This window comes from Leptonotus elevatus, chromosome 8 (genome assembly GCF_054856555.1).
Source record: "Leptonotus elevatus isolate MCC_2025b chromosome 8, RoL_Lele_1.0, whole genome shotgun sequence".
NCBI lineage: Eukaryota > Metazoa > Chordata > Actinopteri > Syngnathiformes > Syngnathidae > Leptonotus > Leptonotus elevatus.
In genome coordinates, this window is record NC_141246.1 from 6,882,579 (window position 1) to 6,910,046 (window position 27,468).

General features: G+C 40.5%; 1 protein-coding gene across 6 annotated transcripts in view; it reads right to left on the minus strand.

Moving 5' to 3' along the window:
- npnta (nephronectin a) overlaps window positions 1-27,468 on the minus strand; it is a 46,227-nt gene that overhangs the window by 3,176 nt on the left and 15,583 nt on the right. For 2 of the 6 annotated variants that reach the window (XM_086083204.1, XM_086083202.1), the window contains 10 exons: window positions 27,245-27,337; window positions 21,889-21,972; window positions 16,444-16,563; window positions 14,084-14,203; window positions 12,573-12,707; window positions 10,868-10,990; window positions 9,042-9,470; window positions 2,865-2,948; window positions 2,142-2,240; window positions 58-317 (listed from right to left, as the gene is read on the minus strand). In XM_086083204.1, coding sequence (XP_085939330.1) covers window positions 58-317; window positions 2,142-2,240; window positions 2,865-2,948; window positions 9,042-9,470; window positions 10,868-10,990; window positions 12,573-12,707; window positions 14,084-14,203; window positions 16,444-16,563; window positions 21,889-21,972; window positions 27,245-27,337 — 1,547 coding nt within the window. Of the gene's footprint in view, window positions 1-57; window positions 318-2,141; window positions 2,241-2,864; window positions 2,949-9,041; window positions 9,471-10,867; window positions 10,991-12,572; window positions 12,708-14,083; window positions 14,204-16,443; window positions 16,564-21,888; window positions 21,976-27,244; window positions 27,338-27,468 lie in introns of all 6 variants that reach the window. The other 4 variants (XM_086083203.1, XM_086083201.1, XM_086083207.1 and 1 more) reach the window with 2 other exon arrangements.

A 27,468-nucleotide genomic window follows, 5' to 3' on the forward strand; every position in this document is an offset into this window, starting at 1 on the left:
GTTTAGCGTTGACTAAAGAAAGTTTGCTACGAAAAGTTAGAAAAAATTCAAGCTTACGCTCTCCAGGCCCGTTCCCCACAGCGTTATTTGGGTGTGTCTCCAGCTGTTGCCGCCCGTCCTCCCCCACACGGCCGGGCTGTAACGGGCGCCTTTCTTCACAAACACCTGCAGCATGCCCACGTGATGGCCTGCCAGCTTGTGGCGGAAAGACAGGCAAAGGTTGCCCTCGTTCCAGGGCGGGGCCAACGGGAGGACCAGTCTCGCACCCCGCCCCGTCCTCTTGTTGCCCACTTCGGGGATGGTAAGGTAGCGACCGCCTGGAGAGAGAAAGGTCAGTCCAAATAAAACATTATTTAGGATTCTAAATGGCATCACCTAAAAAAATGGTGTTAATCAAAAATGAGACAAAAATAAACATACAAAATAAAACCTCATCTATATGCAGTAAGTGTATTAAGGAAAACACAAAAATAGATGTATTTGGGGGAAAACTTTTTTTTTTAAAGAAGGGAATTAATATTTTTATCAACAAATAGAAAAAAGGAAGTATAACTTTAGTAAATGTGAAAATTCCTACATGAACCTGAAAACTGTGACAGTACAAGATAGACAGATGGATTAGTGAATTAGTCGTTCTTTGCAAAGGATAAAGAATATGTGCCTGTTAAATGGTCCGTCTCCATGTGTTCTAGAAACCTGTTCAGATAACCGTTTCTTAAAGGTAACACCACCACACATTGATGCTAGTTGTTAGCCAGTGGGTCTGTAAAGTTTCCAATTTTATGTTAGCATCCATAGTGGAAACTATGTGATAGCTTTAAATACACAACATGTAATCCTTGTTGTTTGAAGTTTCGTTTATATTTACCGGTAGTAATTGTATCTGCCAAACTGTCGCTTGTTGTGAAGTGAGTTGAGTCACCTGCCACAGAGCTCATATTGCAAGTTTAAGCTCACAAGTCAAAGCAAAAAAAAATAATAAATGTCGGATTGACAGGTCATATGTAAAAAAACTCACAAGGTACCATTGTAAAAAAATAAAAATACTTTCCTGACTGCAATATGAAAGTTGGAATTAACAGGTGCTTATTATGATAAAATAAAAATTCCCACAAAAACCTGAAGGCAAAAAACAAATGTAATGTTCAGAAAATAATATATACTGTATTGCAAAATAATAATAATAATAAATCATCTGTTATCTTGCAAAACAAAATGCCAAAAGAAGAAATGGAAGATTTTTTTTCTTTTTTTCTTTCAGAATTTCTTTTGAATTTAAAGTGGTCATTTTTAGGGTCCTACTGTTATGATTTTTTTTTTTTAGGCCAATGGTGGTTCCAATATTTGGCAGAATAAAATTCAGATAACTGATTAATTGACAGATGAATGAAAATAATAAATTTTTTGGCCCAGTTATAACAATATATAAATAATCATAATAATAATAAATTAGCTGACATTTTTTGGGAGGTGCGTTTTTGTATAACATCATGATTTTATGATATGCGGCAGATTTTTGCAGATTTGAAAAGTTCTAATATCTGCCGATTAAATCAGTCAGATGATTAATTAGCCGGTCCAAGTAATATTGATTATAGCCAAGCTATACAAAGCAGAACTCAGCAGATGAAAGTCGGAAAGTTCAAAGAATTAAGTAATATTCTGAGAAATTTTGCAAAAAACAAAAAAAACTAAAACTAAAATTGTACATTATGGACATTTTTTTATTTTTTCTAGAATATAAGTACTTTTTTCAGGATATTTTTTTTCTTAATTTCTTAATAGTTAGTTTCTTAATAATAAAAAATCTAAAGGAAAAAAAATACACCTTTGGAGGGAAAAAAGCCCAACATATATGTATTATTTGACATGTGAACCATAATCACAGTCTGACAGAATGCAACCAGTCATTCTGAGGACGTCAGGAGCACTAACTTCCTGTTTGTCACCTCAAGACAAACATGTCCGCCTTACGTAAAGCTAAAGAACAAAAACGACGGTAATTTGAGTCAAAAGTGTCACTCATTGGCCTCCCTTTGTCATACCAGGTCTCCATCTTGTCTCTTGCCATTGAGTCCAAGATGGATGTATTGTTTACATTGCGTAACACTAAAACAGCTCACTGGCCTTTCATTCATTACCTGCCGGGTCCGGCGTGGTCTCCCAGTGCACGTCTCCGTCTTTGTCCCTGATCCATCCACAGAGGCCGTCGTCAAAAGAGCAGCTCAGGAAGCCCGAATCTAACCAGGAGGAAGACGGACAACGTTTCAGACGCAAAAACACAACTTCAAAAGAGAAACAGAATTAAGTCTTTAAGAAAAATATATTTTTTAAATTTTATTAAATTTTATTTGAAAAAAAATTATTTCTTTTTTTTTTAGAAAATTTTAATTTGAGAAAAAAAGTTTGGGAAAAAATATCTTGAATTTTTTTTAAATTGCAATGTTTAAGAAATAACTGTCTTAAAATATATTAACCTGAAAAAAAAAAGTGGTAATAACCTATTCAGATTTAAAATTATATATATTTTTTTTTAACCTAAAATGAATGTCAAATGCTACGTAAACCTGAACACAGCAGATAAGATTTACAGTTACATAAATAAAATCACAATGTTACGAGGAGGAAAAAGTTGTTGTTTTTTTACTAGTTTTTTTTTTTTGGGGGGGGGGGTAAATCTTTGATGCATGCAGTCACAGCATGTACTGACGAGAACTGACGTTACCACGATGCTGGCGATCATCCATCACTTTGTCTCAGCAGCAGAAGTTGGACGCAAGCATAAAAACGCTTTCTGCGATACGTGAAGCACGGCAATCGCGTGACATGCGACTCGTAGTGATGAGTGGCGCTCGGAAGCTTACCGGCGTCGTCCTTGGCTTCGTCGGCCGTGTTGCCCAGCTCGATGTCAAAGTCCAGCACCGTATTGTGGTTGTGGTTCCGCGGGACTGAAGAGACAAACGGGGTCACATGAATACGTGAAGTAAAGACAATACAAGTAACCTAGCTATTAGTTTCTCGAGACATGAGACGATGCCTCAGTCGTTCTTTAAATGTATTTATTTATTATTTGCTTTGTTGTGTTCAGTTTGACAGATACCGAGCAGCTCTTCAGAAAAGAGAAATATCATTGTTGTCGTCTTGTCTTTGTTTTATTATACAGGATTTTTTTTTTTTAATAAAATATTCACAAAAAGATGTCAAGTGTGCTTGCTTCAAGCTGTTGCCGCTCTCAGTTGAAGTGTAGTGGAAAAGTAACGATCAAATTGTCAATATATTTTCTTAAAGTGAGAAATTTAGGCATTTCTTATATTTGTTATTTTAATTAAACATGTCTTTATGACGCAAAACTTTAAAGTATCTTGGTGCAGTTTGTCACTTTTTTACTCGCGACTGCCACCTCTGGCCCAAAGCATAACTGCAGCATCTGTGTCATGCTCGTTAATGGTGCGAGTGCGAGTACGTGCACGATCTTGAAGGAAGACATGACTTCAAATGGAGGTAAGAAACTCTTCGCTCCTCCCCTCCCCAAAGAAACTGTGGAGTGTGCAGGGTCCGCATACTCCCCACTGAGCTATAGACGTCTATTAGACGTCTCGTCTAAGTTTAGACCGAAATTAGCCCGTCTATAAATGGTCTATAATTTTACCCGAATCTAGACGATACAATCAATCAAGTAAATATTAACTATTAAGTTAAATTTTTTTTACTGTAGGTTGTAAAAATAATGGCAAAATGTTGGATTACTACGATTTAAACAATAATTGATCAATAGTAGTTCATATTTAGACTTGATTTACTAAATCAAGTTCTCATTTCAACTGTCTTTAGACAAAATCTGGACGATTGATTTAAATACACTGAATAATGTGTATTGACAAAATAAGGAAATTAATAACTGCAAGACTGGAATATCATGAAACAAAATGCCAGATCGCTCGATTAGCAGCCAAATACGGATATGGGCGTACAAGCGGGTCTTTATAACTCTGCACCTATCAGCTTTTATCTTCCTTTTATAGTAGTCACAGTAAAAGAGTCTTCGTACTCATCTGGGCATTGGTGGAGCATGCATGCTGTAGAAAAAGCTTTAACATTACCTTTTTGAACGGCACAATGCACCTTTAACCCTAAGCATTTTTTTTGAGTAAGTGAATTTAAAAATAATAGCTTCATATTTCCTGAAATGTGTGATAATATTTTTTTTTCAATTTCTTTAAAATAATATTGTTTTGTCATTTTTCTTCGTTGAATGACAGGGAGAAACTCAGATTACTTATATTTTTCAATATTTATACATTGTAAACTTATCTACAGTCATTTCTGGACTATAAGCTGCTACTTTTTTCACTTGCACTCGACCCCGTGGCTAATGCAAAGGAGCGGCTTATCCATCAGATCACAAGGGGGCGCACTATAAAGGAAGCGCAAGAGCATCAGGCAGCGCAAAACCAAACCAAATACAGTAGGAGAAAGAACGAGAGTGAGACAATTTGCGCCCTCATTATGGAAAAGAAAGTAGCGGGAACCCGGTGTGGTAACATTAAAACACCTGCGGCTTAAAGTTGGGTGCGCCTTATAGTCCAGAAATTACTGTAGTTCGTAAAATAACTCATCCCTTTACATGAACTTAAAAAAATACAGTGATCTTGGTACATTTTGATTGATAGCCACTGGTTAAAACCCCTCGGACTTCCATGATAAAGAAACCAAAGATCCAAATTTGCACTGGAGCACACAGTGTGATTTAATGAGACAAGCTAATAATAAAAACATCGAGCCTCCAGCGTGCTGAGCCTGTTCCAGACTCATGTGACCTCTGGTGGGTCCAACAAGTGAGTCATAAAAGCTGGCAGGACGTCTGAATGCCTAAACCCATGCAAGTTGAGCAGGAGGAGGAGGCCAGACTCGCACCAGAACCTCCAGCGATCCTTGGCATCCAGTGCTCTATGCTTGTGTGTGTGGACGCAGATGGTCTTTGAAGGAATGCATCCAAACCACTTCACCTCCCCCTCCTTCTACTTGGATATCAGGCATCCGGTCAAAGAGCATATAAATAAAAATGATCCTGATTAAGGAAAGTGTAACTTGAACTTTGAGGCAAGAGAATGAAAATAGATCTTCATCTGTCCTCTTAATAGACATGGGCACGTACAGTATTTATCCTCGCCCTAATAGATGACCCCAAAGGAGATGGAGTTCTACTATTTGGACGCACCTTAACGACAATTCAATATGCACCAAATGGTGAATGTGGGGATGGCATCTATTGTTTGTGGAACTACAGTAATACAGTGGACCCCCCCCCCCCCCATACTCACACTTCAGCATATTGCAGATTTTTATTTATTAATTAATATAGTTAAATAAATTTGTATATATATATATTTTTTTTAATGAGAAACCCCTATTTTTCATGGAACATGCTTAATGTAGGATTATCCCCTTTTCTCAGGAATTTTTAGGGTTATGCCTCAATTTATGCATAAATTACGCACACATTTTCGCTATTCGCAGGCCGGCCTGGTCCCCATCCCCCACAAATAGCGGGGGTCCACTGTACTATACTCATAAATCTTTGGTTTATTGAAGAAACTTGAGTACCACACGTTTTATTTAGAGCGCCGTCGATTCAATGCACCTGAGAAAGAAATAACCTGGATAAATGAGAATATCCACACGCATATTCAAATTGGAAGTGTTTAGTGCACCAAATGATCAATTGGGCCGAAGAGTTAAAAGGAAACTCAATCAACTATAAATGTTAGATTACCGAGTACCAGGCGTTTTATTTGGGGTCAGGCTTTTATTTTATTTTATTTTACATGGTGTCTATTAGAGCAGAGCACACACCATTTGTGGAAAAACGGTACAACTGTAAATGTCAGATTAATTCACACAACTGCAGAAAGTACCCGGCGTTAAGGGTGTGGCATTTATTTATTTAAACGGACAATAATGCACCTATTAATTAAACTATTTGAAGAAATATGGTAAATTGAGAAACACAGTAGATCAACTGCAGCATACTCTTTATTTATTTATTTAATATTTGGGGTACTGTGTTATTATTTTTATTAGTGGATAATGCACCTTGTGAGTAATAGGGACACTGTGCCTTTGACGACGACATGTTAGAAAATATCACAAAACTGTAAATGCTGCATTTCTTCACTGCAGCGTACCAGGCATTAGGGGCATGGCATATATTTATTAGTGGATGATGCACCCAGCAATTGATTGTGGCCAGTGCCTATAAGAACCGAGGACACCATTTGAGGAAATAAGGTCAAACTACCAATTTTGTGTTTATTTGCTCACCTGCAGAGAGAACCAGGTGTTTAATTTGAGGTGCAGTATTTTAAGAGTAGATTACGTACCTGATGATTAATTGGGTCTATGATGTCTACTCGAGGACACCATTTGAGGAAATTGAAAGTCATATATATATTTTTTTTATCAACAGCAGAAAGTACTAGGCATTCGGGGCACGGCATTTAATTATTAGACACCATTTAAGGAAATATTGTAAAAAGCTATAAATCCTGTGTGTAATTGCTCAACGGCAGAGAACTTGATTTGGGTTGCGGTGTTTAGTACAGAAAAGTATATGCTCAGCCATTGAATGAGGAGTTTGGACTGCAATTTTACTTTAACTGGCACCACAGTGCCATCTACAGTTGAGAGGAAAAACTGAATTGAGATGTTTCTGGGGTTGGTGAAAGACTAGTTGGTAACCCGGTGGGTAGTAGGTAATGTCTGGTCGGTGCTGGATTTCACTTTCCTTTATTTTCTTTGACCCTTCCTTGGGTCTCCTGACAATCCAATATTCGGTTTAGGTGAACAGTATGGGATTTTTAATAGGTTTTAGGTGAACTAATGAGTACACACTCACACACATACAAAAAAATAAAAAATAAAAATAAATAAAAACAGAGTAATGATGATGACATGTCAAACAATACTGAGCTCTCAAAAAAAAAAAAAGTACAATAAAACTAAATGCTCGGTCTGTTATTTGGGGTACTGTTTATTCAGAGTGGAGGACGCACTAGCCTTGATGCTAACGTTAGCTTTATTGTTTGTGCTCACTGTCTGCATTCTGCAACATGTTTGAATTTAAATGAAAGTGTAGATTGCTTTGACAATTTCCACGGAACGATGAACCGCTGTAAATATCTTCACGGATAACGAGGCTGGAGGCGCCTTCCCTTTTATTTGCGAGCGATTATATGAATAACTGCTCCGTGGGGGAGTCGTCTCCTAAAAGCAGCTCCTGGAAGTTTGACTTGCAGACAGGTGCTAATGAAATCTTCTCTTCGCCCCTGCTCCCCTCCACCACCCCCCATTTCTAATTATGTGCCGCCATCTGCCCGCGGAAACATCTCACCTGCGACAACCAACTTTGCAGCTGCACGCATTTTGATTTCAGCATGTATCGGACTCACTTTAACCCCCAAAAAAACTAATTGATGTTCTTGTTGGATGATTCACACCCTCGCATTTTTTTTCCTCTTTTAAATGGCAGATGCTGGAAAATGAGAATCAGTCTTTGACTGCATGCTACATCCACATTAGACGATGTAGGCAAGAAAAGTTTTGTAATTCAGTGTCACCCATCTGTCTAGTATATGTTTGAGGCTGCTTTGGATCTCGTAAAAAGGGGGTGGGAAAATACATATCATTTTACCAAGAACTTGCAAAAATATGACAGTTTTCGAGCATACTGAGGGCCCTAAAAACTAAAGCCAATGTTCACCAAATTTCGTATCATTTGGTAAAACTGGTGTCAGGGCTAATATTTTGAGAATTTTCAAATGGGGACTACTGAGCAATTATTGAGGGTCGTGTTCAGGTCATCTCAAAAAATGTCTCCAGATTATACACACTTCATAAATATTGGTAAATTTTTGTCCAAAATCAAATACAAAATCTCAAGGACAAGTCCGTCTTTGAAAACCCTTTAGCCACCTAGAAGTGAACTTTAAAAAGACTGTTTCAAAATAGCTATCTACCGGTGTTTTGGGGTACAGATTCTTGAGACATGCGAGTTTAGTCATAAAAGGCATGTCTACTAAATGTCATGATGCCAAATTAAGCTGGCTTCAGGAACTGGATTTTCAAAATCTCCCAGACAAGTCTGCCATTGACAGTCCTCTGAAAATGACCAAAAATGATGCTAATACAGCCAATTTAAATCAAAATGTGTCCTGTGACTTTTTGGGTATAAGGTTTTGTGACATTCTTTTTTGAGTCTGCTCATGATAGAGATGACGAGTAAATGTCATGATGCTAAATTAAAGTGGTTTCAAGAGCTGAAGTAAAAAATAAGAAAGAAAGAACTTTCATGGCCAAATATGCTTCTAAACAAAAAGGGCAGACTTCCTGTGCCTTTTTGGGTATGGGGTCTTGATCATTTTTGCTTCTCCTAAATCTTACGCTAAATATTACTGGCATCCGGTGCTGAATACTGTACAGTATTTAACATTTCTAGGACAAGTCCATTCCAACGTAGTCCCTTTGCTTTATGGAGACTTCATTGCACCAGCACAACTTGGCATCCACCCCACCTCCAAAAGATGGTTAAATAAAGAAATCACTGTGACTGATTGTAAGCTAGAAGTCTAATTGTACATATAATTAAAAAAAACATATTTTAAGAAATTAAATGTGTAAATTTGTGCAGTGAATCTATACAATATGACTGCTCCATTCTCATTTAACACTGATGTTTTGAGGACAACATGACTCAAGTTGGGAATTTTCACTTCGTCTTTTTACCTCTCCAGTGAATATAATAGCCCAAAGGGTGAAAAACGATGCACTTTGCTATCAAACATATCCAAACATCTGAAAGTGCTTTAAAAGTTAGATGTATTACCTTTATTAGCAAAGTAGCTTTTAAAGCCTTGTGCGGCCTCTGAACGGTCGTAAAATCCACAAACACTATTCGCTAAATGGCCTATAATTCCGCTAAGAGCCACAAAATGTTTTTTTTTTTTATCCACGCTGTGGGAGGAAAAATAAAAAATAAAACTTACTGTGCACATCTCCCCGCTGCTTGGTCACATCCTTGTGGATGCTATTGTCCACAGTTGTCACCGGCGGAAGTGGCTGTGGAGTCGTCGCTGGAGCCCGCCTGGTGGGGGTCACCGGTTTTGGGGGGACGTAGGGCTTTCGAGTAGGCGCGGGTGGCCTCCTGGTGGGGACGAAGGGCTTCCAGGTGGGAGTTTGTGGCTTGCGCGGGGATGTCGTTGTCGTCTTCCTCGGTGGCATCGTCGTCGTCGTTGTTGTTGTTGGGGCAGCGGTCGTGGTGGTGGTTTTAGGGGCGATGGTGAACACTCTCCTGTGGGTCACCGGTGGACGTTGCGTGGTGGTGGTCCTCCTCTGGTCGATGTCGGGCAGGTGGTTGTGGTAGCTGGGAGGCAGTTTGCCCGGTCTCGGTGGGTCTATGGCCACCTTGGGAATGGCTGGAATGACAAGAAGGTGCAGATGGAGCGCTAACAAGTAGTGGAGATGTAATGAGGCAGACAATTGGCCATTAAGTGTCATAACGACACTTTTAATATGCATTCCGTTGCTTCCCTCGAACCTGTGATGTCCCCCAAATGTCTCTCTTTAACTAAAGCTCACAGACACGGGCAGTTTTATAGCACTTATGCTGTTAAGAGTCACAGGGGAGTTGGAACATATCCCAGCAGATTTTTGGCGAAGAAGCAGCATACAGTTGCAAGATATAGACTAAGAATCCGAGTTGGGCACGTCTATGGATTTTGAGCATCCGTCATTCGGCAATCGTCAACAGTTGGGACACACTTTCGTCATCGTCATCGTACTTTTAGGCTAAATGCTAATTTTTTTTGCATTTTTTACTCATAATATCAACAGTCTTGACTTGCGCAAGTTAAAAAAACATTACTACATTACATCAATACATTCAAAAATTAAGTTAGTTAACATTTTTATTCGTAATTTTTATGGTTTATTATTATGTCTGCATTATGCCACGGGCTATCATGAAGGTGGCCTCCGCGTTGTGCTTTATAACTTACTGGTGTGTTTCAAAAGGTTCATGATGCTAAAACTCACTTTTCTTTGAAAAACTAAATGAATGGCACACTATCTGGAAATTGCAGATTTTCAAATGTAAACAGGCAAGACTAGTCCAGTCAAATAGTTCAACTCAAGTCCAACTCGAGTCAAGTCAGGAGACTCCAGTCCACAAATTCTGGGACAAAGACCACACGAGCTTGTCTTTTTGTTCTCCTGTGCATTCTTCCCGTCAGGAGGCGTGATGGGGGTCTGTGGTGTTGTCGGGGCAAGTGAGCGGGGCGGGCGGTCGCCTCATCCGGGTTTCATATGTGAGGAATGTGAGTGGACAAAGGCTCTGTACCTCAGTTGTCACCTTCTCATTTTACGCTGGACTTTGATATGCGATTCCCACATTGGATATTGCAACAGGACCCTCTCACTCACCAACACCCACCCTGACGCCCTTGATGAGGAGGAGAGGAAGCGGCATGTCCTTCCTGCTCACTGGACTGCTACGCCGTTAATGTCTGCCGAAGGACTCAATGATTATAATTCTCCATGAACTAATGGACTGTGTGAGAGCCGGGAGAAACTCCCCTGCAAAATAAATACATTTTGCAAGCTCAATGACTCTTTGACCTGATTAAAATAGACAGAAGGGAAGAGACATTCTGGGTAAATGTGATAAGGATGCAAAAGGGAGGTTTAGCTAGTGACTGACAACCCTTACAAAGAAACAAATCTCCCAGCATTTTGGGGGCTTTTGAGTCAATTCCTCCCCGCAAAAAACAGCATGTGAGGCCCCATCTCAACTCGTTTTCATGTGTTGTCTTACGTTTGCAGTCGCGGCCCATCCCCCTGTAGCCGTCTTTGCACTTGCACTTGTACGAGCCCGGCGTGTTGAAGCAGGTGGCGTAGCCGCCGCAGCGAGCGGTTTCCAAAGAGCACTCGTCCACGTCTGAAGGAAAAACAGGAGGGACAGGGGAAAGCAGACCGCAATGAATGAGCCATCGTGACGAGACTGCAGATGCTTATTAGCTGGACGATTGTGATGAGCTATGATGCCGTTAACTGTTTGACGTGTGCAACAAAAGCCTTTTAATCGCCACATGTAGATGGATACTTGTACGTTAAGAGCAGAGTCTGTCGTTTTCCATTTTTTCAATACCCTAAAATGCTTATTCAAGTTTGTGTTGTGAAGCCTTATAAGTGAGCTGTAGAATCGATTTTTTTTTTTTTTGCTACTGGTCTATTAATCACTGAATGGTTTGGGACCTGAATATATTCAAGAAATGCTGATTGAATACAAACCCAGCAGGGCTCTGAGATCTACTTGGGCCAACTAGTGGAACCAAGAGTTCAAAGCAAACATGGTGAAGCTGCAATTAGCTGTTATGCTGCACACAAATGGAGTCAGCTGCCAACAGAAGTGAAGTCAGCGCAGAGTGTAAATGCTTTTAAATCCAGGTTAAAAACGTTGCTTTTTTCACATACCTTTGATAAGGTATTTTAACTCATTTTGTTCCCAAAAACGTATAAAAACGTTCTATTCTAAATATTGCCATGGTTGCAAAAACTTATTTATACATTTTGTTTTTTTTATGCTAGAGCATACAGAAAGCTTTGATGCAGCCTCAAAGCCTTAAAGCAAAAGTAGTTATTGCAAAAAAACAAAAAAAAAGGCCAGCAGGTGTCAGCAGAGATGTTGCAAAAAGCTCTTTTCCCCAGTGTTTTCAACAGGTTTGTAAATAAGTTATATTCTAATGCTAATTGCTGCAAAACAGAAAGAGATATAAATATATTTTTTTCCGGATGAAAAAAAGACTGTAATCTTTTTTTTGGTAGCTTCCATGTTTTTATAGGAATCGAACACAATATTCTGTGGGCCTTGCAAAATCAGTCAAAATCCAGTAAAACAGTCGGGAGCGAAGGGGGTTGCTTCAGTGAAAATGGCCGGGAGTGAATGAATTAAACATTTTTAAATCATGTTTTTTTCCCTTTTAATTATTTTTTTTTAAAAACTTCCCGACACTAAATGTTTTTAAAGTTTGCAGTCTATGTTTTAATATTGTCAATGTATGTTCTTATAGTAAATTTTGTAACCTACTTTTGTTTTCTCTTCTTTGCTTCTGAATGTTGTTAACTGCTGTGTTTGTTGATGCCTATAGATGTTGCCTTTCCTTGTGTAAAGCACATTAGAGTTGCCTTGTATATATGTGCTATACAAATAATAAACTTCTCTAGCCTTCTATAAAAGTGAATTAACTGACTGTTTCAATGCTTCTGCGATGGACAGCAAAAGAAATCCAATTTTACACGTGCTATTATGCAGCATCTTAAATGCATTTTAATTTGGAATTTGGCCAATTGAAATGTAAAGAAGCCAATAATTCTTTCTTTAACACCTGTTTTCCTTCACACGCTCACTCGCCAAACTTTGCCGTTCTGAAATAAGCTTGGATGTACTCCCAAAAGTTTAAATGAGAAGTACTGGATTATGCAGTTCCTAGCGTCCACTGTATTACAGAAAATACACATACCGATACACTGGTATTTCCCGTTGATGTACTGCAGGTCAAAGCCGTCGTGGCACTTGCAGATGTAGCTGCCGAAGGTGTTGATGCACTTCCGGAACCTGGGGCACACGGCGATCCCAGTTGCACACTCATCCACATCTGCAAAATTGGTCAAAAGACAATAAAAGATCTCCATTACTCATTTATACCCAACGTCCGTTATTGCTCTATTTCGGTGACACGCAAGTCTCATCATTGGATGTTATTATGCAGGCACAACACAGGAGTCCACATTAGGGTGACTGTAATCTGGGCTTGTTTGGGAATGGACCTCACATGTTGTTCCTAGAATATTCCTAGTGTGGCTTTCGGTGCCAAGAGTCACAGCTCCTGTTACCGCCGTGAGGCCCCTGCCACTTTCTCCTTCCACGTCTACATCTCTCTGCTTGAATTTCAACACTCCCTTGTCAAGCTATAATCCATCCGTTTTCAGAACCATTTATCCTGTCATTATTTACACAAGTGACCCCCATTTGGTATCACTGTTTACTGTTTACTTGTATTACAAATCTTTGTCCACAATGAAACCCTGTTTAGTGTGGGAGATACATTTCAGACCCAAATTGGTGATACAGACAATATCTTGTTTGTTTGTTTTTCCCGTCAGTAGCCCGATTGAAATTTAGAACCTCCTTGCATATGTCATCAATGGGCTTATAATGTCAGGCTAGCATGACGGGGTTACATTGACAGATTTTCACAATTTTGAGAGGTGTTTTTTTCTTATTTGATGGTATTTAATGCATTTTACCCATTTGACCTAAACCATGTAGTGTAACTTTATAAAAGACGCCAAGAACATAGCGCTAGAATTTTCAATGAAGCTAACATATATTTTGTTAGGGGAGTACATAAACGATTCGGGACACGTGCTAACAACCATTCCGTTTGACCAACCAGAACCATCTGAACAAATACCGCCATCTTGAGCTCTGGTGGACAATCTGTCCTGAAACAAATTAAATATGTCATAAAACTCTGCCATAAAAGTTTAGCATCGAGACGGAAGTGGAGCATCCCAAGCAACACCTGCAGCAGGCTTTGCTTCTCCTCCTCCTGTCTTTATGACTGATGTCCATTCCGTGTCCTACAATTACCCAACCCACAAGTTATACGGGGCCGTAGGGCAGAAATGAGAGCTAGTCAGGGAGAACGTGCTAAAAGAATGGGTTAGAGCGGCTCCATCACTTGATCAAGTTGTTTAACTGCTAGGGTCAAAAACGCTGGGCTCTATTTTGGAGGACGTCCAGCTCCGATTTGTTTTTGCTCCCAGGTTTGCTCTACTAAACCACTTTTATTATTTTATATTGCATGCTCTCTCAAAGTAATGAAACAAAGTTCTCTTTTAGGTCTGGGAGAAAAACACCACATTCCTATTGGTGATGTATTGCGTGCGTCGTTTCACAGAGGGAGGAGCAGCCAGAGGCTCAACTTTCAAGCCAGAGGAGGTAAATAAAGACGGCAACGTCACTTACCCACGCAGGTTCTGCCATCCAGAGCCAGCTGCAGCCCCGGCGACGGACACAGACATCGGACCTCTCCTTTCAGCACCTCGCAGCCGTACTGGCAGTTGGCCATGCTGCAAGTGCGAAGGTCTGGTAGTTACAAAAGAAACAAGAAACATTAGCGCAAGCTGATGCCCTGAGAGAAAGCACTCTCACGACTTTATCCCTCACAGGATACGGCCGATTGTGGGGCACAAACAAAAGGAACAAAACACACTGTGGTATTGTTACAATCCAGTGCTTCACAGACTGACTGTGCTCAAAACTCAGTTTTGTATTTACCAACTACGACCAACTTACACACTTATTTCACTACTTATTCTATCTAAATCACTTGCATACCTATTCAGCCGTCATTAACTAGCATCAACTGTACAACTGACAGTTGACTATTAAGACAAACTTTACCTAGGTACCCTACCAACTTACCAACCTCATCATTTAACAGAACAAATGAGTGACTGTCAAATGACTGACTGTAAGCCATCTGTTGTTCAATCGTCTGACCAGCATTTCTCAGAATGAGCAACCAACCAACCCTAACATCCATCATGGTAACTGTGCTCTAATGATCAACTGCCATACGACCCTGCCTACTAAACTATCATTTTTCAGAACCAACTTGGACTGATTGTCAATTGAATCAACAAAGAACCATGGAATCACGATCAATGGCTACCTCTACTGCTACGAGTGACCTGCCGGTAATTTATTGAAATGATTGACTGTTGACCAGCTGACGACCACCTGCTAAATGATAACTCTATCTACCATTTACCAGAACAAGCAACCAAACGTTGACCAAGTGACTCTACACTAGTACTACCTACTTACCAACTGGTTTCTCAATGATTTAGCAATCAGTTAACTGATAGAGAAATTGTTAAGTAGGTAGGACGAGTAGGGCCAACTGTCGACCAACCATTGAAAACTAAAAGCCTACCTATGCAGTCATTTATCAGAACAAATGGCTGACAAAAATGATTGTTGTCTAACCACTGACTGTCAATTAACTGTTGATCAACTGGCGAACCCTACCAACCTACCGTACTACACTATCCTTTTATTTATACAGTGAACCGACCTGCCCGTCATTTCCCAGCACTAGCAGCCAACTGTCGACTACTAACCTTAACCCTGCCTACCAACTTATCCGTTGTTTGACACAATGATTGACCATCAATCAAGCAACTAATCCTTACACCGATGTATCTGTGAATTTATGAAAACGACCGGCCACCTATTGATAAATGACCATAACCAAAATCTATCCATCATTCCTCATGAGTGTTGACCAATTGTCAGCAAACCAACCCACCAATTTATCAATCAGACTTATTGCTTGACTGTCATCATCTGCCAGGCAACCAACCTGACCACATCCCTACACAAATCTACTTACCGTATCTAACCATCATTTATAAGAACCACAAGCCAACCATCTACCAACCACTGACTGAACTCAACCTGCCTACCATTCATCAACCATCCACGTAAACCGTCCAATTACCTACCAACCTACAGTATCTTGTCATTGGTCTGTCTGTCCATATATCCTATTTTTATTTATTGCCTTCTATCTAGTTTGGTACTCAGAGTACTGCATATTGGATTTCTTTCTCAGACAGGATTATTATTTATTTTTTTACACTTAACAAGGTAGCTGTAGCAGAATAGTTTGAAACGTAGCCTACAACATATTATAATCGACCAATACTCCAAATCTATAATTACAACTGACTCGTCTATTTTCCAGGCCATCGGCAAAATCAGCTCAGACGTCGTTGGTCCATGTAGTGCACATCAAAACCATGGCAATCCATGCAAAACGATTTTACGGTCAACTGGAATTTGCTCTTGTCATCTCGATAACTTCGAACCGTGAAGGAGAAATTGAAACGCCAGGCCCGTTCTGCCCCAGCAGTTGTCGACATCTTGCAGTTTGAGGACGATGGAGCTGGCTGATTAAATGCTACACTGATCTATTGATCAGAGCTCATGCAGCAGAGACAATCCTAATACCGTCCTTCACGCGGCACTGCAGAACACAGCCTCAAGTGATGAGAAATGAAAAAAAGAAAAAACAAGTGAGATACTGGAAATGACAGGACGCTCAGGTGGAAAAAAGGGGAGAGAATGATTATTAAGCGAGGTGACGGAATTTATAGGGAGACATGCACAGGCATCTACTCCCTTGCTGGGACTCACTACAGGGCAGCCAATTAGATTCCAATTTTCCGAAAGGTTTTAGGTTTCTTACATTCTGACTGTGTTTTAGGCCTACTTTAAACATACAGTACTGGCCTGACATTTGCAAAAGACATACTTACTTCCACAGGTGCCGTCAGGCATCATCATGTAACCGTTGAGGCAGTAGCACTTGTAGCTGCCATAGGTGTTCATGCACCTGTGTTTGCAGGGCCGTGGCTTCAGCCCGCACTCGTTCAGATCTGCAGACAAGACGAGAAATGGCGTCAGTAGGTCGAGGGAGGGGCACAAATTAGTCAGGCGGGGCAGAGGTGAAGAGGTTGGATCCACTCAGGTGGAGCTGTCTGTGTTTGTGGAGAAGTCCGACAAGTTTGGGCGTGCCCACGGAGCTCACCTTCTTTGACAGGAAGCCAAGCAGTTACCGAAAAAGTCAACTGCAACATTTCCGGTAAATTCCCTTGGGGATTTTGTAAATATCCCAAATTGGAAGCATGAGTTCAAAGGTGTCACATTCAAACATAAATTATGAACTTTTTTGTGTCAAGCAGACAATCACCATCCATCTATCCATTCATTTTCTGCCGCTTATCCGAGGTCGGGTCGCGAGGGCAGCAGCTTCAGCAGGGAAACCCAGGCTTCCCTCTCCCCAGCCACTTCGTCCAGCTCCACCTGGGGGATCCCAAGGAGTTCCCAGGCCAGCCGAGAGACTGTCTCGCCAGCACGTTCTGGGTCGTCCCTGGGGCCTCCTCCCGGGGGGACCTGCCCAGAACACCTCACCAGGGAGGCGTCCAGGAGGCAAATTAACAGCATGACATTTCAACAAATTATTTGTAAGTAAAACTATAAAGGTTTTAAATATTTTGTTGAAAAATCAATTATTTAATTGTCAATCATGTTGAGTTTAATAATACTTTTACGCTGACCTTATAAAAATGCGACCCCACCAAAAATACCAAATACCACTCAAAATGTTAAAAAAGTTACATTCAACTGTTGTTACCGTTTTAGTCAGGATTACGCTAAAATGTGTTACTAAAGTGCATTGAAGTTCCCGATTAAGAACTAACCGTCAATTTAATAAATTCCTAGTTTAGTCTCATTGAATCCCATAGAAAGCTTTCACCTTTGAAAATTCCCTGAATTTTGCAAACCTAGCTGCACGTGATGGATAGATGTGATTAAATCCCGCTGGCTCATGGCTGGCAAGTTCACCGGGACTCCATCCAGCTGTCTTTCATAAAAGCAGTGCATCATTCTTGGCTTCTTTCATGTTGACAGGCCACCCACGGGGCATGTAAAAAAATCCCATCAGAAAAAATTAGTCACTTTTTTCACAAGAGGTATTTTTGATGACTGGAGCGCAGGCGGAGCTAACAACTGTATAAATCTCCGGTCCCTCGCTGCAATGGCATCACTGTCATCACTGCTTTCTACCTGTCAGCGAGCTGAGAAACGATCCTGATATGACTTCATTTTCTTCTTACGCCTGATTTCTAAATGCTTTAACCAGGCAAATGTGACAGCTTTATTCCTTATTTATACCCAACAGCCCCCTGAGGTGACTTCTAGGCGGATGACTATTTTGACGGTTCCCAGTGTAAAAAAGCACAGGTGTAACTAATGGCTCTAATGCCTTCTCCTTAAGCACACTGCAGGCTGCTGTGCGCCACACACACACACACACACACACACACACACACACACACACACACACACACACACACACACACACACACACACACACACACACACACACACACACACACACACACACACACACACACACACACACACACACACACACACACACACACACACACACACACACACACACACACACACACACACACACACACACACACACACACACACACACACACACACACACACACACACACACACACACACACACACACACACACACAAATGGCTGAAGCCAATCAATGGCATATTCATTTAGTCCTTTAATGTGAATGCAACAATTTATGCCATGGGTGCATTAAATCTTGACCCTTACAAAGCACACTCACATACCCTACAATTCTACACTACACTTTAATGTACTGTAAAGCCACAAATTGAATCCAGGGGGTGTTTATTTATTCAATTCCGAATGGGAAAGTGTCTTTAAACTAAGAGGCCTTCACAAACATGTATGCACACAGCATTGTGGAGTGGATACATGTATTTTACAGTCAGATGGCATCAGTAAGATTTCACACTTTAATGAATCTAAGAGACTGTGTAAATGCCTAGATTAAAAAAAAAACATATCCAACAAGGAAGCACAAAAGGATATTTTCCATTTATTCAAAGGGCTTATTTTTAAGACTATTATTTCAGCAGCTTTGGTAAAAGGAGAGCCAATTACCTTTCTTCAATCGGTTCTACGGAGCGTGTAAGAAGAGCTGAAGGATGAGAGTACAAACGGGATAATTCACATGCTAACAAAGAGTATGAAGTCCCGAGATCAACTGGGAGCAAACGGAACATCAACAGTTGTCTCCATGACATTTGTAAATAAACTCTGTTTGATCTTGGATACAGCATCGTGGGCTCATATAGATTCCATCATGACAAGGCATTCAGGTCAGACTGCTTTGTAAATGATGCCAACTTTAGCGCCATGGACACGCGTGCAGTGCTTTGTTGGTGGGACTTCTGCATACCTTCTAAATTTAAGATACCGTGGGCACACCACGGGCTCATATGCTGGAACTTTTCTATTAATAGCAGCTTGTGGTCTCCTAAAGTCTGGCGGAATAATGGGTGACTACAGTTGGCATTAGCTTTGAATGCAGTTGTGGAATGCATTCCCTGTCCGCACTCCAAACAGTGACGGGGTGCAGTGTTTCAGCAAACATAAATCGCATGAACTCGAAATGCCTGAGGGGGGGTGGCTTGTCATAAAATTTGGGAGGTTTTCTTTTCTTCAGTAAAACTACTTAATTACATTAAGTGAAACATTTGGCTTGACTGGCCATTTTGTGTGCCTCATTCAGGGTTTCCCCCAGTGCTGGTGTGTCACCAGTCTTTTCTTGTCCCTAGCCAGGCTACGCACCCCATTTCAAGCCCTCTAAATAATTTACCTGCACTTTCTTATGAACTCTGCCATGCCCTTGTCACAACGAAGCATTTAACTGCTTCATTTTTAACGCTCTACACATGTGTGCACTCATGCATGACAAACATAAAAGTAAAAAAAAAATCCCTCTTCACTTTTTTTTTAATTAATGCTGCCCGCCCACCACACGTACGCGTTTCCTCCAAAGCTGACGGTGGGAGTTCTCATTACTGTGACAACAGAGAACCAAAAGTGACGGCGTTACAGTGGGGTCTTTGCTTGCCTGTGGCGCTGAAAAGCAAGCTTGAAACAAACTGAAATTAAAGCTGCAAGCACTGTTGAACGGACTGCTCACAGAGGCGAGTTTGAGAACCGCTGCTCCAAATGACCGTGACACTTATAGAAACAAAAAAAAAACTTTGGCCATGTGTCCAATATACCTGCTTCTGTTTGGGGCTCATTTGGGCAAATTATATATATTTGGGTGTGAATCTTTGAGACTTGAATGATAGACGAAGTCCTCCAAATTTCATGTAGATCAGCTAAACTGATTTTGGGATATAATTTTTTGCAGAGATGAATGAATGAATTTTGAGTCTGTCATTCGGCAATCATCAACAGTCGGGACACCCTTCCCTCATCGCCAATCCGTCAATATTTCAAACCCAACCGCATTGTAATCATCAACATGTCATTCGTCGATTGCTCAGCAAAATGAGTGTTTGTCAATGTTTCTGTCATCCGCCAATGCGCCATCATTCGCCATTTGTCAATCCGTCAGCAAAATTGGATGGTCGTTATTGACGGTTTGCCGAATTTAATGACAGACTGTTGATTACATCGACTGACGAAAACCCTCTTCCGGCAATGCTTAGTTCAGCAATTTTTCAATGTTGCCTGTCAATCGCAATCATCAACAAAATGGGCGTCCATCAGTAACGGATTGATGGACCTCTCGTCAATATTGACGGTATGCCTGTTAAGACCTGCAAGTAGGCGACTCATTTGTCAAAAGAATAATACAGGCCTTTGCAACACCAGGTGCTTGGGCCCTAATAAAGATGGCGAGCACATGCCAAACACAAGCCTCTGAAAAGAAAAAGATGCTGAGAAGTTGTGCTACAAGTGACAGAGAGAAAAGTCTACAAGTGTGATAGCTCTAGGCTGGAGGGTGGTGGTGAAAACCTAAAGCGTGCGCAGGGACATGCACTGGACCATTTTCAAGTGTGGTTTTCAAATCCCAACTCATCGCTGAACAAGGTTTACCTGCCTCCCTGTCTAATCGGCTATTTGCTTTTGCTACCCATCACATCCCTTCCTCACAGGAAACAGTGCCTAGTTTCCAACCCATGTTTTGTCTCGTCCTATTCGCAACTTGTGACTTCCTCCGTCACAGGACGTATCACTGTCTAGCTAGCTCACTAACCCTGTCCTGTCTCATTTGCTACTTTGAAAGCGCAATATGAATAAAGATGACTTGACCTGTAGCGTCCCTTCCTCACAGCCTAGCTCACTACACAGGCCGAGGTCCTGTCCTGTCCAGTCTTGTCCCATTTTCCGTTTGTCATGTCCCTTCATCACAGGTTCTATTGCCATCCAGCTAGCTCATTAATCCTGTCCTGTCCCATTCCGTTCATATTTGCTACTTGTTGTATCCCTTCCACACGGGGCGTGGAACTGCCTAGCTCGCTTCCTAACCATGTCCTGTCCTGTCCAATTTGCTATTTGATGCTTCCCTTCCTCACAGGGTGTTTTTTACCCTGCCTAGTTCACCCAGGTCGTCACGTCTTTGACTCACAGGACCTTGCACTGTCTAGCTAGCTCACTATCCATATCCCGTTTCTGCTGTATTTGTTACTCATTGTGTCCCTTTCTCACAGGGTGTATTCCTCTTTCCAAAATACTAAGCTCCTGTTCAGTTGTTGTTTTTAGTTCCAAGTTCTCTTTTATCCATCTGTTACCTTAACTTTCTATGGGAACGCTGAAAAAACACACAAAATCCAACAATAGGCAGTCTTCACGATGATAGCAAATTCAACCAATAGTCGCACCTCTCTGCATACCGACCAGACTTGGAATCGGATGCTGAAAGTGAGTTGGGCTTGAATCCGGCTTAATCCTCACAGTCTATGCCATAATAAGGCCAACACGGCCATGTGGTCAGAAGTGGAGTTGTGTACTGGGGAAACAAGTCTCAATCAGATATGCTGTGCTGCATTCCCTACATAGATATCAGCAGTGGGTTCCTTTTCTCAGGGATTAGCTCTCCAGGCAAAGGAATGGTCGCGAGCGGCATCCAAAGGTTGAGGATAGCCTTTAAAAGGCTAAGATGACAAAGCTTAGGATCAACGCATGCTCGGCATTTCAGGCGGGCATTCCTCTAGCTTGGTTTTAGATTGGTGTTTCTTGTGACCTCCACTCAAAGAAGGGGGTCTTAAGTGATAGAGGCGGAGAGTGACGTCAACTCCTTCACCATGCACCACGTCAGAAAGATTGATCTCACCCTCCGTCACCGGATGATGGTCCACCGGTAGAAATATGGGTAGATGACTGGACCACATCGGTGGAGTGAAATAGCCCAGCTGTTCTTCTTGCAAAAGAAAATGGTTTAGGTGGAAAGAAGAAGGTAATACAAAAGGGAAAAAGTGGTGGAGGGACAAGAGAATGAGAAGGCAGTGGATTAGAACACCTCTGACCGCCACATTCCTGGAAAGTAAAGAGGAACATTACGCAGTAAAGAGGATTACACTTGTGGAAATGCACATGGAAGAAGGCCATTTGGGAGAAACTGTTCTCTTTCTCCTGCCAGCCGTTCATCCCTTCATTTTTTTGTAGTAGGATCTAAGGGAATTACAGTATCTTACGGATTTGTACTATCCTTCGGTGAAGCGCATCAGGAGGCTCAAAGACCGCCGCTTCCATTTAAAGAAGCGAATCATCGTCCTGACGACAAACGCTTAAGCTTGAGGAATTTTAGGCATTCTGCTTTCTCCCTGTCCAACTATGTTTTCCTCCGGCACCAGACACCTGTTTCTAAGCGACAGGGAAGATGATAGCATTACACTTGACTGCTTTGGACACCAACGATTGTAAAAGGAGACGTTTAAATTGACTGGTTTGCATCATTCCAAATGTTTAGAATTCTTCCAGAAAAAGCTGCCATTTTTACAACTTTTTTACCAGGTCGTTGATCTGTAAAGAATGACAGAGTGCAACATCACATCAAAAATCGATTTTACAGCTACAATCTATCTATATGTGATATTTAGATAGGGTCTGGCATACTTATTGAACTGGGTTTAAAGGAAGGCTTAGGGTGTCAAAGTTCCATTTTGAGATTAGGGTTTCAAATAAAAGTTTCAAGCAAGGTTAATGGTTTCAAAATAGCTAAGGTTTGTAGCATAGGTTAGGGTTTTTAAATTATTGTTACAAGACTGGAGTTGGGTTTGTGTGGGTGGTGACCTTGTAGAGACCTAAAAACTGTGCCTCTTTATTCCATCTAACCATTCTTCCTTCCTTCCTATTCATGTTTCCTTCCTCCTTCTGACCTTTTTCCTTCCTTATTTTTCATTTCATCCTTCTTTCCTTTCGAAGCATCCTTGTTTACTTCCTTTCATCCAACCTTCCATCTTTGCTTCCATTCATACTACCCTTGCTTCCTTCCTTCCAACTTTCCATTCTTCCTTTATACTCCGTTTCTGCCTACCTTCTTTTAATACGTTTTCTTCCTCTGTTCCTCCCATCCCAACTTTGTTTACTTCCTTTCGAACTTGCATTCAAGTTAATTAAAAAAGTGTGAACTGTATCTGCTTCTGGTCTGCCCTGTCAGGTGTTTGACTGTAAACAAGAGATAGGGATGTGTAAACCACATCGGAGCTGGAGGTGTTGTGATGTTGAAGATGTGGCGCCTCCAGCTAAGTCTTTAAATAGCGGGTCAACTCAACCTCATTAAAGTCACCTACACGCAATAATCATCTAATTAGAAGGTTCGCTTCTGCCACCGGTCGGTGCCGCCAAATTGTCGGGACAGATTATCGCGGTGATGAGTTTATTTGCGCAGCGTGATTAAAGTCCCCAAACGCTTGCAGGCATCTGGAGGAGGATCTTGACAGCCGTTTGTTTAACGATTCATTTATATGCAATCCCATTTACACGGTGTGCACAGAAATAGCAAAGGAAGTCGTATAAATACTAAGATGGGGCTAGTGGTAAAAAGGCATTTCGCCATGCATAATAAGAGCCTCGAAAGTGGGGCTGAATACTTTAAAAAAAAAAAGTCTTAGGTTAAATATTTTTCCCAAGTAATAATTCTAATAGCAGTCATATCAGTATAAATGTCAATTTTATTTTGATAGCACTGTTCACTTGGAAGCATAAACTCATTATGCTCAGTGTAATATAATTTTATCTTTTAAACCTTTTTTTTTAAATGCTCTTCAGCAAATTTTGTTTTATTATTATATATCTATATTATATATTATTATTTCTCAATGGTCAATAGTTTTTTTCATGCTGGACATCATGCAAAACAATGGCAAGCAGTTCAGGGCCCAGGACATACTACAAGAAAAAAACATTATATAATATATATAAAAAATAATATAATATAATTATACTATAAATATAATATAATAAATATATAAAAAATATTTAATTGGAAAAAAAATACTATTGCGTACAATACAACATAATAATAATGGGCAGCAAAATAAATTTAAAAAATCTACCCAATGCAATAATAAAATAATGTTTTCAATAATTAGAAAGCGGTGATCTATCAGTAAATTTAAAAAAAAGTTGGTTAGCCGTGATCACAAAAATTATAAAATTATATATATATATATATCAATAAAAATAAGAAAATCAGGACAAAACAACAACAAAAGGCAATGGTAGTGTTTGGGCACATAAAAATTATGTAACATCTAACAATGAAAGGTAAAATAAAAATGATTGCTAATTTAGCTAGCATGGATTGCTAATTTAGTTATTAATACTGAAATACATGACTTTTTGCAGAAAATCTCATCAATTTGGCATGCGTAAAGTGCTCAACCTTTCGTGTGTTGCATCTGTTGAGTGCTTAACAGTGCTGTTGGTCTGAGCGCCTGCAGGGTCATGTGTCTGTCTTCGCCTCCCACTTAAAGCACAGGAATGCGTGTCCATTGCCTAATGCAGGTGCACCGCAGACATGTTTCATTTGCATTTACTGATCAAGGCTCTTAGCTACGGTTTCATTTCCCAGTTCATCATGTGATTTAAACACTTTAAGTGGGGCAGCAGGGAGCGTCGCTTTGACCTTTATTGGCACGCGCCGGCTGGCCGGCGACTTATGGCGCTCGGCTTGATAAGGGGCGCGCAGGCTGCAACGCACATCAATCGTAAACCCCAAATCAATGTTTAATGAAGGCATGCATTTAAATGAGCAAGTTTAATCTATGCCTCGTGAATAATTCACTCTGCTTCCATAGCGTACTCTGACTCAAAACACCCGAGGTTGTCGCCAGAAACGAAAATGCTGAAAAGAAATTGGGTTGAAAGCTGAAAGAATGATGCGCGAGTTCAGCGAGTTACAATGATCTGGAGTCACCTGACAGTTCTGAGGTAGAGCTTTGGAATCCATCTCTCCTATGTGAAGTTTGCATATGAAGAGTTTAAATGTAAAGCAGGGTAACTGCTTTTTTTTTCTTCTTTTAAATTTTTTTTTTTTTAGAATTGAGTAACATTAATTTTAGTAGTGCTTTGGTTTTGCAGGGCTAGTAAGTCTACTATCAAATGATGTCTTGATAGGCAGTCTGCTAGTAAGTTGCCCTATTGGGGCAAAATGGGGCTTGAGGGCTTTCATTTTCTCTGCACAGTAAATTCTATAGAGTCAATTTTACTCTAAACAGAGTCTATTTGGTTCCACTCTAAACAGAGTAATTTACACTTGGAAGAGAGTAAAAAAAAAAAAAAAAGTTCCTACTGTGTGATTGTGTATCACTCGTGTCAGCTGGGATCTTCATCAATTTCAATGTTTTTGGTCTCCTTTTGGATGTAAGTAAACAGTAGGAGGGGCATAGCTCAGGTGGTAGAGTCTCCCAAGCTGAAGGTTGTGAGTTCGTTCCTCAACTCTTGCATACAATTTTTTGTTTGTTTACTCTCCTTGCAAAATGTACTTGGAATTTTTGAGTGAAAAATCTTTAATAGTTTTTTTTCCGTGGGATAGGCAAATTCTCTCATACACACTAAAAATACTTGTAAATACTTGAGTAAAATTTACTCTGAATATTTTACTCTCTTACAAGTGTAAATTTACTAAATGGACTCTCTTTAGGTTTTTTATTTATTTTTACTTATTTTAGTTTTTTTCTTTAATAGTTTTTGTTAAATGGGATAGGCAAATTCTCTCATACACACTAAAATACTTAAGTACTTAAGTAAATACTTATAAATATATTCAATTCTCTTTTAAGCGCAAATTTTACTCTGTAAAGAGTGGGACCAAACAGACTCTCTTTTAGAGTCAAATTTTTACTGTGTGGGTACTCCAGGGTGTACCCCACATTTCACCTGAAGTCAGCTGACTGGCCAGCTCACTTGCGATCCTAATGAGGATAAGTGGTATAAAAGATGGACGGATAGTTTGGAGTGAGAGCCCTTTGGTTAGGTTAGGACGGGCAATCTGGATGTTTAGGCGGGAGCCCGACACTCATGATGACTCGTAGGGAACATTCCGGAAAGGATCTCAATTTCTCTCCTGCTCGAGTCAACCTCACTTTTAATTACACATGATCCCTTTTCCCGACTGAGAGTGTAAATTCCTCCGTGAAGCAGATTTCTTCAAACCCGTCAGTGAGGACAGCCCACACGAATAGGTGCACAAAAGGTTGAGATGTGGGCTCAGTGATTAAGATCTTATCTTGGTGGGAAACAGGAAACACTCGCGGTGATCGCTCCTTCTTATTTGAGCCCAACCAACTCTTTCTAGCCGCACTCTTGTGATGAAAACAAAGACTGTTCCGTTCAGTGACCAAATGCCAGCACACTGACAGGCTGCGGACTTTGACACCCACGATGACAGAATTCACACAAACCAATCATCGGGACTAATTTAGCCAGTTTTCCTCAATTCTGTTCAAAGTCAGCAATGACTCGGTTGCTGAATGTCTGGCTTTAAATGGTTATCTTCAGAAGTTATCCTCCCGATCTGCTTTGAACAAAGTCAAAGCCAGCAATAAAGCATGCTCTCGAGGGTGCAAGTTTGGAGATTGTTATTGTTTCACTGCATTGAGTTTCCTCTTTAGCTGATGAAGTGCATGTTCTACAGGGTTTAAGTCAGGAATTTGGTTTGGGGTCACTCCCTTAAGTCTAGCCTCTTAAGAAAAGTTCAAATGTATGCTTTGTAGAGTTTAAGTCTGAAGAGTGAAATTGTTCTGCTCTTTTGCTGGTAAAATGCATCCTCTATTGAGTTTTAGTCTGGAAAATGAATTTGTTTTGAGGGTTACTCCCTTCAGTCTTCTATAGCTATAATCATGCTCTATTGAGTTTGAATTTAGAAATTGAAATTATTCTTGGTTATTGTCTTCAGTATATTTTGCAGGTAAAATGAATGCTCTGTTGGCTTTAAGTTTAAAGAATGAAAACATTTGGTGACATTTAAGTTGTGTCAGGTCCAAATGGAATTACCTTGAAATACAAACTGAAATGTTGATCTCTAATTGCATTTTTTAATCAAATCCAAATATTTGCATCAAACACAAAATGAATTGGTTTCACTACAGAACAAGGCTACATATGGCAACACAAAAAAAAACACATCCAGATTGCATCTTTCAGTTGTAGTGAGCGCTGTATGATGAAGGGTTCAGCCCACTCACCTTGATTGCAGGTTTTTCCCGTGAATCCCGCGTGACATTTGCACTTGTTGGGCCCCACGCAGTCTCCGTGCTTGCAGCCCGACTGGCAAAGTGCTGAGTGGGAATTCAAGAGGAGAAGAGTTTTATTCCGCCGCTTCATCACGCAGGCTTTTAAAAACGTGACACTTAATAGCAGTAAAATAGCAGTATGGCGCAATTATGGAGGACACGACTTAATCCTATAA